This window comes from Haliotis cracherodii, unplaced genomic scaffold (assembly GCF_022045235.1).
Source record: "Haliotis cracherodii isolate W230 unplaced genomic scaffold, xgHalCrac1.p SCAF_3, whole genome shotgun sequence".
NCBI lineage: Eukaryota > Metazoa > Mollusca > Gastropoda > Lepetellida > Haliotidae > Haliotis > Haliotis cracherodii.
Genome location: NW_027266286.1, coordinates 37,974,396 through 37,988,933, shown reverse-complemented (window position 1 = coordinate 37,988,933; position 14,538 = coordinate 37,974,396). Strand labels below are relative to the sequence as shown.

General features: G+C 40.5%; 1 protein-coding gene across 4 annotated transcripts in view; it reads left to right on the top strand.

Annotated features, from left to right (window-relative positions):
- LOC139473774 (E3 ubiquitin-protein ligase SHPRH-like) overlaps positions 1–14,538 on the top strand; it is a 361,380-nt gene that overhangs the window by 255,944 nt on the left and 90,898 nt on the right. For 3 of the 4 annotated variants that reach the window (XM_071256526.1, XM_071256527.1, XM_071256528.1), the window contains exons 24-29: positions 5,307–5,386; positions 6,001–6,144; positions 7,696–7,797; positions 8,204–8,278; positions 8,583–8,774; positions 12,912–13,004. In XM_071256526.1, the coding sequence (XP_071112627.1) occupies positions 5,307–5,386; positions 6,001–6,144; positions 7,696–7,797; positions 8,204–8,278; positions 8,583–8,774; positions 12,912–13,004 (686 nt within the window). Of the gene's footprint in view, positions 1–5,306; positions 5,387–6,000; positions 6,145–7,695; positions 7,798–8,203; positions 8,279–8,582; positions 8,775–12,911; positions 13,005–14,538 lie in introns of those variants that run through there. The other variant, XM_071256529.1, reaches the window with a different exon arrangement.

Genomic DNA, 14,538 nt, shown 5'->3' with positions numbered 1-14,538 from the left:
CAAGACTGCCCAAGTTCAGCACTCCCCCTACTCAGGGACCAGTCGGAGGTCGCCTTATGCAGTACGCATGCAGACAACTGAAAAGCCATCACAGATGACTCATGGCTGCTCGAAAAAGAAGTTGGAGAATGCCTAAGACAAGCAGATTGGAAAAAAATGATAAGCTAAGTTCTCCAGGACGCTTATCTTCCCCATCCATCCAAGTCATCGTTGATATCTGCGCTACACAGTCAACAGTCAGAGATACCAGTTCAGGGTACTTCCATTCAGTACATCCATTGCCCCATGGTTATTCACCAGGATCACCGATCCCGTCATCAGTTTCGCCCACCTAAACTCATAAGGTTACACGGATATATAGACGACTTCCAATCGGCCGATCAGGAAAAGTCACGGATCAGATTAAATACAGTGTGCCTTATTCAGCTACTAATGCACTTAGGTTTCCTGGTTCATCATCAAAATCAGGATTAGTACCCACACAGGACATCACCTACATAGGCACAAGGTTTCTACTCAACATGAGCATAGCAGCCCTCGAGAGGACAGATATTCAAGGGTCAAAGACAGGATATCAAGTGCACTATCAACCCATCAAATCAAGATGCTGGTAGATGTCTTGCCTTGGCACGCTCACCTCCATCCAAGATCTGACCTGCAGAGGCAGACTACAGCTATGACCCCTGCAAAACTGGATGAACACCACCAAAATCCTAGAGCTAGAAACACTAATTCAATCCCCGCCAATTCAAATCTCATAACGGCATTGGTGGCTAACTCATCAGAATGTCATGCCCTGTATTCGACTCTCATATTCCCCCCTCCCCTCTACATCAACTCTACACAGACGCGTCCGGAGAGGGTTGGGGTGCCCATGTGGACGATATTTCAGTACAGGGAAAATGGTCCACCAAGAAAAGGAGTTACACATCAGTTGCCTAGAAATGAGAGAGATATATCTAGCTCTAGAAGCATGGCTAGATTGTCTGCACCACTTTTCAGTAAAGATTGCTACAGATAACTTGACCGTGGTTGCTTACATACAGCACCAGGGTGGGCATAAAATATCAACCTTTGTTGTAGGAGGCTACACGTAGACTCAGTGAGTTGCAGGATCGAAGCAAGACACATACCGGGCAAGTTGTATATCCTAGCAGATTACCTATCCCGGGAAAAAAAGATCGTACCCATGGAACGGTCACTACATCCTGAGGTATTCAAGTTGACAACCTACCTATAGGATACTCCAAACCTAGACCTATTCGCCACATGTCTCAACAACAAACTGGGGGCGGTCAGGTAGCCTAATGGTTAAAGCGTTCACTCGTCACCCCAAAGACCGGGTTAGTTTCCGGACATGGGTACAATGTGTGAAGCCGATTTCTGATGTCCTCAGCCGTGATACGGCGGGAATATTGCTAAAGTGGCGTAAAATCAAACTCACTCCCTGACTCACTCACTCAACAACAAACGACCAGTCTACATCAACCCTGTACCAGACACGCTACCTCTCCAGGTAGAGGCTCTTTCTATGGACTGGGAGGGAATGTTTGCTTACGCATCTCCCCCATGGGCTCTTCTAGACAGAGTTCTGAAGAAATAGAAGAGACAGACTGCGTCATAATTCTTATAGCCCCAGCATGGCCAAACAGGGCTTGGTTTCCAAGGTTACTACCCCTCCTAATGGAAAAAGGTCTGAAACTCCCGTTATGTCATGATTTAATGGGACCACCGAAAACGGACATATTTTACGTCCGCCTCGACAATCTCCACCTTCACGCTTGGAAGTTATCTCGCATAAAATGCAAGCCGTCGGTTTCTCTAAATCGGCTGAACAAAGAGTGGCAAGCTCATGAAGACCAGCATCGTCTGCCCTATGCAACAACAGATGGGACAAGTTCGTCATGGAGATAAAGATACCTATTGTTGTCGAATTCTTACTGTACGTCAGAAACGACAAGAAATTTCAACATGGCGTTATCAAAGGCTATGGATCCACCCTGGCATAAGTATTACAAGACGATGGCCTATCTATAGGTACCCACCCAGTACTGAATTGACTCATGAAGTCTTTTGCACTGGAAGACATTGTAACACCACGTATATTTCCAAAATAGAATCTATCTATAGTATTGTCAGCATTGATGAAACCACCTTATGAGCCCATGAGTAGTGCAACATTACTATTAGTTTCCTGGAAAAACGTGTTTTTTTCTCCTAGCCATGGCCACTGCGGCTCGTGTATCAGAATTACACGCTATCTCACATGTCCACTGTAACTTATACCCAAATATGGAAATCAGTGTCGTTTAGATCACTTCCAGATTTTATTGCCAAAACCAGTCGTCGACTTTCAGCCCACTCGGAGCCAGGCAATGTACGATACCAGCCTTAAGTAAAAGTGTGGACTATCCGAACAGATTACTTTGTCCCATAACAGCCTTGAGATACCTCATTACAGATACTCAACCCCACAGAAAGCAGAGAAAACGCCTTTTTATCTGTTGCAAACCCTCGTCAGAAAAGGACATAAGCAAGGGTACTTTGCGGGTGGCCCAGATCGGCGATTGTCGATAGTTCAAACTGGCACATGTCTCCACACCAAATTGGGGAAGCTGCAGGCCTCACAAGATCAGAGCTCTTGCAACAAGTCTAGCCATATGGAATACAGTCTCCATTGAACAAGTCGTAGCTAGCCGCCAGTGGAAGTCCCATAACACATTGTCAAACTTTAACTCACGAGACATACAGACCAATCTGGATGCACTGTATACACTGGGACCCTTGGTGGCAGCCCAGGTGATAGTCTCCAAGTAGCCTTGACACCCCTTCTTCTCTCGGGAACTTGGTGTGTGTGTGTGTGTGTGTGTGTGTGTGTGTGTGTGTGTGTGTGTGTGTGTGTGTGTGTGTGTGTGTGTGTGTGTGTGAAGATTTCATAATACCTCATGAACTCAGGGTAAGTTGACCTCTGTACTTAGTTTGCTATTGGATAGTAGACAAGTCAAGTGGCAACACTGAAATCATAGATCGAAAGGATACAAGTGATATACGGTTTCTACATGATAATCTAGGATGTATGATGTACTACCACTGGAAGTAACGTTATGGAAGACCTCATGTCCGGACTAACTTCAAAATATGTTGAATATCACTATCCATAAGGGCATAACGGAAACTACGTCATAAGGTGGTATGAAATCATAGAAGACATATATCGCAAACGAGGTCATGGAATGACAACCGGAAGTGACATCACAGGTGATGTCATCACCGGATGTGACATCATATTATGTCTAAGTATCACATTTGTGGCTAAAGATATGTATATTATATTCATAATATGACGTTTTCTCTATGTCTAGCCTTGAAGTTAGGTAGGTCATTAGACATATCCCGTTTGGTCCCTTTTGTATACAATCCTTGTATTCCCACTTCACAAAAGCCAAGTATCTAAGGGGTGCTAAATACCAGATACCACCGGTCCCTCTGGTGTATGCTGGCTATGATGTAATAGAGGTAGGGTATTCACAAGAACTATCTAACAATAGTTATCATTGTGTATAATTCTAAGAATGCTACCTCTATTACATCAGGAATTAATCCCTCCCACCTCTAGTTGATGAGGGTCATGGGTTGAAAGAAATGAGGTGATTCCCGCCTTTCACATGCACAGTGGCATCTCTGACAAGGGATAGGGTTTCCCTCACAACTATTAGATATTTGGGCAGTGAAGAGAACGTCTGTTGAAAATTTATTTAAATTTGTAATGTGGTTCTCAGCATAAACAGGAATTTATGGCTATGATGTGTTAGAGGTAGTATTCTTAGAATTATACACAATGATAACTATTGTTAGATTTATGGCTATTACTCAGACATTTTTTTCAAAAGATAATTTGGTACATATGTAGTTAGTAGTGTGGCCAAACATGTTAGCTCCGTTTTTCACGACATTATAATTTTTTGGCCACCACAGCAGCCATATTGAAAAATCTGTTAATGACTGATATTCAACTATCTTTTTTTCAAAATGTAATAAAATTTGATAAATGTGTAGTTTGTAGTGGAGCTCAACGTAAATGTTCCGTTTTGTCAATATTGTGACCTTGATTTCACCTTTGCATTTCGATCACACTGATTCTCGTACTTTACAAAGAAAGTGTTGTCCCAAATATAACATTGTCACATTTGACCACTTTCTAAATGGCATTGTGTGTTCATAGCTTTCGGCCATGGGAGCCTAGCCAATTTACACTTGTCAGAGGGGTAAACAAAATACGAGATCTAGATTACAAGTTGTCGGACTTTCGTTTTTGTGGAAGCTTCGGTGACTGAGTGGTTTGGATCGCTGACTTTGTGTGCTGGCGATTAGGTGCCTCACTCTGGCAGTGTGGGTTTGAATCCTGGACGGTACTCAACCAAAAAAAGGACTAGAATCTGTACTTTACAAAGAAATAATACATTTGTTAGATTTGACCACTTTCTAAATGGCATCCTCAGAAACTCCTTGACCAATGAAGGTGAAATTTCACATGCTTATTCACACCAATGATGACACTGGTTCCAGATATTCTGGACTGATTTTCAATATGATTGCCATGTTAGTTATATTGAAAAAACGTTTAATGGCCATAACTCAAACATTTTTTATTGGAATGTAATGAAATTTGATACATTTTGTAGTAAGTATTTGGGCTGAACATATATGTTCTGTTTTTGAACAATGTTTCAAATTGTGACCCTGAATTTTACCTTTGCACTTCAACCATATGAAAGCTGAAACTTTTTATCTTACACTACCATATATTTTTACTCTACCATATGTTTGCAAGATGGAATGAAATTTGGTACATGTGTAGCTAGTAGTATGGGTAAACCTGTATGTTCAATCTTAGCAAATGTTTTATATTCTGAGCTATATTTGACATTGCCAAATTGACAAGATGAACTTGGGCTTGGGTGTTTCGCCTTAAGGTGACATCATATTTTGTTTAAATCATCGGTTTTTGTTAGCTATCAAATATCAATGCTGACAGCAACTTTTGTTAATTGTCCGTCTTTGTTGACCTTTTAAACTGTTGACTACCTATGCAGGTGAGGTACATGGAGTGGCACTACTCTTTGTGTATTCAGCAGTATAAGCATGTTCATAGTGCCCAATTCCAGTCATACATCACCCACAGACCTGACATTTTGGTCTAAACTTAGGATAGAATATATAACATTGAATTTGCTATAATCCCTGTGATGTCAATCTATTGACTCATCTGTACAAAATAATTGAAGTGATTCTCTACTATATTATAGTGCCACATCATCAGAAGAACTTGCTTCATGCAGGAGCTGCACACATACGTCACTTGGAGGCACTGAAAAAGGAATTCAAGGTACAGTCATCTACAGCTCTACCTACCTAACTAAGATGAGTAAGATGTGATAACTAATCATAATTATAATAACCTTAATTGGAGAACTGAGGACTGGGTATGGATTCCATCATCTGTATAATTCCTGCAAGTGTCGGCATGTAGAAAACCAATTGTAGGAGTTCATCCAAATCGTCTCCTTATAAAATGTCTACATGGTAAAAGCCTACTGACAATCAGTTTCTGTTATGTGGATAAACGTTACAATTATACTTGAGAACATCTACTGGTCACTATTCAGCGGTACTGAATGGCCGCTGTTACAGATATGTTACAGATAGGATGTGAAGCAGATTTTGAAATTCCTTCCTCACCATTTCAATTTCATTGGGCTATTATGCCAGACCTTAGGCTTTTGCAAATGATAATCCTCTGGAAAGTTGGTTACCATTATCATATTTTATTTGCTTTCGTAACTATTTGCTGCTCATAAATACTGCAGATGTCCTGAAGAGAGATGCCAATGATTGTTTTCTGTTGGGAACAACATTCTTCATCTCACCTAAAATGGACTATCATTAAAAATTGATATTGGTTTTGAAATGGGTTATATTTTGGAATGGTTATCCTGTCAGCCTCTGAGAGCAGTATGGCTTGCAGCCAGAGAACAGGTGTCAGCAGTAGATGAACTTGACATGGCGACAACCAGACTTCGTGTCCGCCTTCAGGATGAACCTCAGTCAGAGATCCCTCAGCCAAATGTAATAGAGAGAGGACAGGTACAACATCACGTTATCATCATGCTGTTCCTCTTGTTTCTGTATGCTGTATGCTGTATGAAGCTTTCTAATCACTGTGTGAAGGTTATGGATGACATGCATGTTAGGCATTGATTGACGGATGTATGACATGTATGTATGACACAGACTGACGGATGTATGACTTGTATGTATGACACTGATTGACAGATGTATAACTTGTATGTATGACACTGACTGACGGATGTATGACTTGTATGTATGACACTGATTGATGGATGTATGACATGTATGTATGAAACTGATTGGTGGATGTATGCCATGTATGTATGACACTGATTGATGGATGTATGACATGTATGTATGACACTGATTGATGGATGTATGCCATGTATGTATGACACTGATTGATGGATGTATGACATGAATGTATGACACTGATTGATGGATGTATGCCATGTATGTATGACACTGATTGGTGGATGTATGCCATGTATGTATGACCTTGATTGATCAATGTATGACTTATATGACTCTGATTGATGGATGCATGACATGTTTGACATGTATCTATGAAACTGATTGATGTCATGTCATAGGTTTAGGTCTTTAGTTGTTCCATTTGATGATTGAAATTGTAAGTTTTTGTGCATTACAAACTGTATATAGTAAGCATATGTTGACTGTAGCAAGCTGTATGAAGTAAGGATTAATCATTTTACTCCTCCAAATGGCTCATGACATGATATTCAGTGGAGCTTCACATTTCATTTCCAAGAGCACAACTGTTAAAGATACCATCATCTTTGCACACATATTGACCAAGGGATCTGCTGTTGCCTTTTACATAGTATGTGAATTTCCTTATTTTAACTTCCCCATTTCCAAACAATAACTGCCATCAAATATTAATGAGTGAAAATTGGTGCCATAAATATGATTTTTTCCAGAGTTACATCCCTTGCTTCATGTTCTTCATCATTAACTTCCTACTTTTCACAACTATATGAACAAACTTCTAATGTGGCCCATGGCAAGGAATGGTGAAAATGCTGTTTTCTTGGTTTTCTTGAACATTGTTTCTGTGAATCTGCACAAGCAGAAAGTTTATTCCGATGATAACACCTTCAGAAGTTTCCAGTATGTTTAGACATTCATCATCAGCACTCCCCTTTTGCCATCAATGACAAGTATGTTTGAAGATAACAGGTATTACATCTCAGACATTGATTCACTTCTTATGGTGAAATGTTAGTTGCCACAGTACAAGTTTATGTTACATTTACACAAAGCCACCTACCTAGATATCTTCTGCAGTATCAATTACGAATGTTTGATCGATATATTTCTTTGGTAACTATAGCATTTACAATCCAAGAAATAAACATTCTAAAATCCTAAGTGATGAGGATTAGAATTGATGGATTATAAAACAAACAAACAATCCCAGCAGCGAGGGGGCAGATACATTCCACTCAATCTTTACATGTTTATTTATGTGCACATGCCATGTACAGTCTCCACAGGACAAACCATCTCGCTAACTGGTGTCATGTTGTTTGTGTTGTGCAGGTGGCAGTGCACAGGATGCGCCTGGTTGGAGACAAGGCTAATGCAGAGGTGGAGCTGAGGAAGAAACTTGGACAACTGCTGTACCTAACCAATTTGGCAAAGGTGAAGTTAATGAATTATATGTTTTTTCCAACATATGATTGGGTAACAGTGAATGTTACTCTCCTTCAGTGTCAGTGAGTATTTATGATGGGAATAAGATAACACTGATCAGCATTATCTCTTGGGTGGGGACTGTGTCTGAGTAAGATTTGATGACCTGTTAAGTTGAAGCTCCCTTTCAAGGTCAGGTATTGGCATTATGAAAACTTCATGTTGTAACAGCACTAATTATGTGATTGGTGTATATTGGAAAGGCTCTTAAAATTTCCAATGAGTGGCAGTCGAAGTGCCAGTGAGCTTTCCCGCATCACTGAGTTCATGTTTATATCCCTTTTCAGCAATAGGTCTCCTCTGGTGGAAATGGCCTCAAAAGATAATTTATATTGAGCCATGTTATGTGTTTCAGTCTCAGGAAGGGAAGGATGGGAATGGCTCCAACCCTGATCCCTGCCCAATATGTCAGAAAGCCCTTGGGGTAGAAGTGAGTACTGACGTCAGGGCAAGTTGTTCCACAGCAGCCAGGTCATCTTGAGGAGAAACTACTTGTAATTGGAAACTGAAGTCACATTGGCTTCAAGATCACAGGTCATAGCAAAACAAAGCAGTTGAAGGCCTACCAATATGATTTGTTTGTGATATGATATTGGGACTGTACAGGTATTCAGTCCTAAGTTTATAGGATTGAAATGTTATGGGTAGGGTCTATTGATAAAAAGATAATAAACAAAACATGATAAAGGAATGAAGTATTCTGTACTGGTAACTACCTTTTGTATTTGGTGCAGTGGAGTGTTCTGCTGTGTGGTCACTGCTACTGCCTGGACTGTATACGGATTATGGTGGAACAATACAGCTTTGGGGGGCGCAATCGTTCACTGAAGTGTGCCCTGTGTCGCCAGGCAACACATCATTCCGACATCTCATATGTCAGTACAAAGAAATCAGCTGAGGAAGAAGAAGAAGATACAATAGTAATAGTAAGTGTCATACATAGCACTTCTCTCCTATTGTTACAAGTTAATTCAGACATCGGTACATACGGAACTAAGTTGTGAAATCAGTAAACAACCACACACAGTTGATAAATAACACACAGTATTAGTTTTACAATCAAAAGGCCAACAAATATTTGGCAACAGCAATAAATAACAGGCCCTGTACACAAATCATTGCACTCACAAATGTCCAGAATTTGTCAGTCGAATGTCTTGAATGAGGCAAATGCTCCGTTCTTGAATCCAGGAAACAGTGTTAGAACAGGCAGAAAAGTCGGCCACTTACCATAGCCATACCAACCAACAACATTTTATGAGAGTTTCAATTCTTAAACTTTTCCTAACTCACACTATTCATTTCATCCTTCTTCTTCCGATCCTTATGTGGAAATGTCCTAAAACAAAGTTTCCAGCATCTAAGCCCATTTCACCCAAACACCCCTTGCATCACCATGGTAACCAGCTCAACAATCAGGTCACCAAAATCCTGTGCACCATGACGTAAGTGGTCTGATCACCTGACATGTTCATTCTCTTTCTCTTTCGCCTCCATGTGGAGATGTGCTATTGTTCGAGAAAATGTCTTGCGTTTTCTGTTCTTTTTTTTGTTTTTTGACAGGAGTTCAAGTATATTTCTTGCAAACTTTATGGGGAAGGACCAGATATAACGTCTGTCCTGCAAGAAGTTTTGTCATATTTTTTCACTGGTGGATCCTCACATGTTATGCTTTGGCAGTCGTGGTGTTTGCAAATCCGGTATCTGGAATGTTCCCACCTATCAGACTAGACTTTTACTATATACCTACATAAATGTCAGAAGCGGAACACTGACCGGAGATCAAAATCATGGGATACCAAACATGGACCTTTGTTTACTAAGAAGCCCAAGTGGGATTATATGAAAGCTTGCATCCATTCAACTGTAAAATCGGTTGTCAAGCAACTACCGTTTTCTACTATCACATCCTTATTGTTCAAGGAGGATGCTGTCTCAGACAGTTTTCTGTATGACAAGATTCTCACCAACTCCTCACTATCGACTAATTTAAGCGTTTCACTTTCAAAGACTAACACTCAGTCAACTACATCAGACAAGTGCATGGTTTAGCAGTTACTGCTATGGACCCTTCTACAGTACTACATCCGACTACTGAAGCAGTTGGTTTTCAACGACCATCAACTGGATGACATCTATCATCAACTTCATGGAATAGCACAGTTGACCAGTCGACATTTTTTTCGCCAAGACCTGTCTCTTCTCTTCAGGCTCCTCTGGTTTTACCCACCAAAGTTGCTTTTGATTCTTCCCATACAATTTCAACGTCGCCTACTGGAAATAGGAGAAGTAGGGAACGTTCCCGACCCACAGCAGATGATTGACAGGAGAAACCTCACCCGACCAGGGAACGACACTCCAAAGATCGACCACTAGGATCGAATCGCAAGGGTGGACATTCGCTAGTCACGGTAACAATCTTCCAAGGTTGCCATTCAAAGGATCGATACTCCAAGACTCATTCAACAGACAGATGGTCTACAGGTCGACTTTTTCAAGATCGTTTACCAAGGGTTCGATCATCGAAGGACCTAACACGAAACAGAAGGGAGATCCTCCTCCTCCTGATGAGACTTATTCCAACTCTCCGGAGCGTCATCCATCCACAGATCGATCCTACACCTATGACCATGGTCTCTCCAGTTCCACCGACGGTCATCGTAATTCCAATTGATTGCCATCCCATCTCAACACCATCCCTATCGACACTTATCTCGAAGCTATGGATAGGACAGGGAGCTTGATTGGGACCGATAAATGTCTCCGTCACACTGATATCGACCCATGCGGTACCATCCGTTTGCCTCCCCTGATTGTTACAGGGATCATTGATATCACCCTTATTCGGATAACTGTTCAATGCCTGATTACTATTGGTATGATCCTCCTCCACATCGACATCAACATTGACATCGAGATGAGGATCAATATGAGGATTGACGCCGACCTTCCTCTCATTCACGTTCCGCTTCCCCCATTGCTACGCGTCCAGACCAATGATCACCCAGAGCGTTGCACTCTCCGTCACTGGCTCCTCCTTCTCAACATCCCTCGGCAGGTCCTTCTACTAGTACGGTTCCTCCAGGGACAGCCCCCTTACTGACTTCATGGGATCATAGAGATCAGACTTCCCTGTTGGTTTCGCTTTTTGATTCTCTTCTCCGGTCTTTGTAGGTGGCTCTTCAGCAGCACTCCAGACAGTCAACTGTACAACCCAGAGACTCTACAACCACGAATGCATCGCAGGTGGCTCCTGTTACTTCGACCTAGGCTCGACACCACGCCTACACCACCAGTTTATTTTTCAAGATCTTCACTACCAATGGAAGGTGCTCCCATTTGGAACATCATGAATAAATGATTGAGGTCCACTCTTTTGTTTATCATTTGTACACTCAGGTTCCCAGATCAAGTACTCATTGGAGAGTCAACACTCATCCGAAGAGACATTATCTTTGACCTAGAACGTTGTGTCCTAGTAACGTAAAGGGTTCTTTTCACTCAGCGCAGTGATCTACCCGAATCATGAGTTCATATCTTCAGATGCTGTTGTGTGACAATCTTCTGGTTGAAGCATGTTTAGCACCAGCTTCCTCGTGTATATTTCAGGGTTGTATGACCAATACAGGCTAGGGAAATGAAATGCATAGTGTGAGATAGGATAAGTATATAAATATATAATTTACTGTAAAATTTGCAAATCTTCTGCCACTAAAAGTCATGAGCAATAACTTATAATATATGTAGCAGGTTAGGGTGGTGTAAATATCACAGTTAAGACCAACGCCTGCTGGGGGTGAGTTGCGACCAAAAAGCCACAAGTTTATTTTCCATACCAATATTCACCCTGGAACATAATTGAACAAATAGTTATACACATTAAAACATTGCACATATCACCGTTATTGATATAATAATTAAAATGCATTCACCACATTATTATATGATGTTTTCCATATTACTTCAACTGTATCAATACACTTTAATATACAAGATGTATATAATACATACATGAAATATAAACAATGAATAACTAAATTACTATGCCTACCGAATGTATGGCACTCAGGTGATAGTAGGCCAAATCACTCGTCACTCAGATCCATCTATAAATAACATACACATGTCATTCTAACTTTAATATAAATATCATAAAATAATATACATAGTAATCTACTGCCATATTAATTCAATCTAAACCTACTACCAACATTATCTCAAATAGAATGTCATAGATAAACCTACATAAATATACACATTACCTGTGCTGTAATATGCTCAGGATTATAAACAACACACATTTCTCATGGCAAACAATATGGCGGACACAAATACTTATATCTGTCGCCTTTATCATAAAAACATATTATAGTACATTACATCAGAGAATCATAAACATGAATGCTGTGTTTATTATCGTTACTGTACTTATGACATAAATTACATTCATACACTCAAATCACACAAGTATATCTACACTAAAATAATGTTTAAATTATACATGCTGTACTAAAACAAATATTACATCCTACATAATGTTTATAATCTAGTATTAAAACTAACCTTTGGAGATTTATAGTGAAGATGAAGCTGTGAAAGTCTTGGGCAAAATATGACTCTCATGTCGTGACTGTCCAGAGAGAGCTGTATATAGTAGACTGACTTAGTGCTTGTGTTAGTATAGAAGCTTGCCCTCTAAAAGCAAGACAAAAGAATACTCTCGCCCCTCACAATAAACAAAAGAACTTACCAGCCCAAGTTCAGCTTGGAGCAATCAGGCTGGAAACTTGTACCGTACATGATCTAATAAAATACACCAATTACACTGTCTAAAACCAATACCATATATATACAGATAAATTATTGAAATGACACTGCCACATATATACTGGCACATAACACTATATATATTCAGATAATGATATATAAATTCAAGGGATAACAAACCTGCCTATTGTTAATTCATGGTGTAAATGATCAGTTATATGGAGAAAATTTAACATATTAATTTCATTAAAAAAAATATCTCCACACTAAATGCTTTGACACTGTCCTCTGTTCAGGGCAGCCACTCGACCAAGGTAAAGGCAGTGGTCAATTGTATCAAGAAAGTGTGCAAGGAAGACCCAAAAGCCAAAGCTCTTATCTTCTCAACGGTAAGTGACGAGGCATATGTGTTTTTACATGTGTCATTTAATGCATATTTGGGTATTACTTCAAATAACACTTTCTCATGGGATAAACATGCTCAGAAAGCTGCATCTCAGGCAAGAAAAGTTCTACTTTGTGTATTGAGAGAATTGTTTGGACTTAACCCAATTTCTGTTGATTTTCTTTTCAAGGTTTTTGATGGTTAAGTAGTATTTGAGTTAGTTTTTAACTTATCCTGATAACTCCTTGATGCATTACTGCTATTTTTTGACAGAAAGACAAAGTGTGAGTTTCAGCTGAAGAAGTTGTTCCAACTAGTTGTGTGGCTATTACCATCGCACAGCACCCATGTGACCACAGAAGTGATGATGTCACATATCTTCACATTATTTCTTGTCACTGACTGACTAGTTGTGTTTTAAAACAAAAGCCCCAGCAACCTACTGACATCCTTTGCTTTTTGTTTAATTCAATGTTTCACATGTGATTTATATCATTGCTATGGTTTGTGACTTCATGTCTTACATTTATTTTTTCTGTTGCATTAATATATTGCGCTTGATAGTGGCTACTGGAAATTAAAGTGTTTTTTCACTTTCACATTGCTTAATTTTAGCTTTTTACTGCCAAGTTTTGGTTAAGAATTGTCTGCACTTTCTCATTGTTGAATGTACACATTATGATTATAACCTCTGCTTATATTGCAGATTTATGCCCCGTTGTATTCATTGCCATGGTAACAAGTCTTGCAGGATTCCTCACCCCTTGTGTCTGGACTGTACCAACCCCTGTCTAGTAGCTGCTAAGTGTAGCTTCTGCCCTCCCCTCTCTCCTACAGCCTTCTACAAGTATCGGAAGGTATCAGGGAAGCACCGTACTTAGCGGACTACAGGCAACCTAGGATGTCTGTCTCCCAAGAGACCCCTGCAACACCTATAGTCGTAGCTATGCTGTCCTCTTTGGGCTGGAAGCCTCCATCTTCTTCTACGCCTGTCTGCACGGCCTCCCCTACGTCTATTCAGACACCAACAACTAGGCAGACAATGACAGGCACTCATGACTACACAGGCTCCTGTGCCTATCTACACTTCTGTGACCACCCAGGCATTGGCGCCACCTCTGGCACCTCCGAACTCCTAGATGGCAATGCTTACCCAGGCGTATCAACTACTGTCAGCGGCTCTGAGCAACTACATGGTGCTCCACGCCTTTGCGCTTCCAATGCCTTTACGCCTCCAGTCCACCTGGACCCAATGCTGAAAGACATGATCATGCCAGCTTTTGAGGCTCCTCAATTCAAGAAAGAACACTTCTCTATCCATGCCTTTGAGTTGGAAGATGATCTCCACCGCATTGCTGGCTTCTCTGAGCCTACGACTGTTCGAATACCAGACACACAGTGAGCCTTTGTAGAAACATAGATTCGGTGCTCTCTAGAACCGTTTCAGCTCTTGCATCCTTATCTTGAGCTAGTGGTCAGACTAATCCTACTTGCATTGATCATCTGATGATCGTTATGACCCACCAACAGCCCAATCA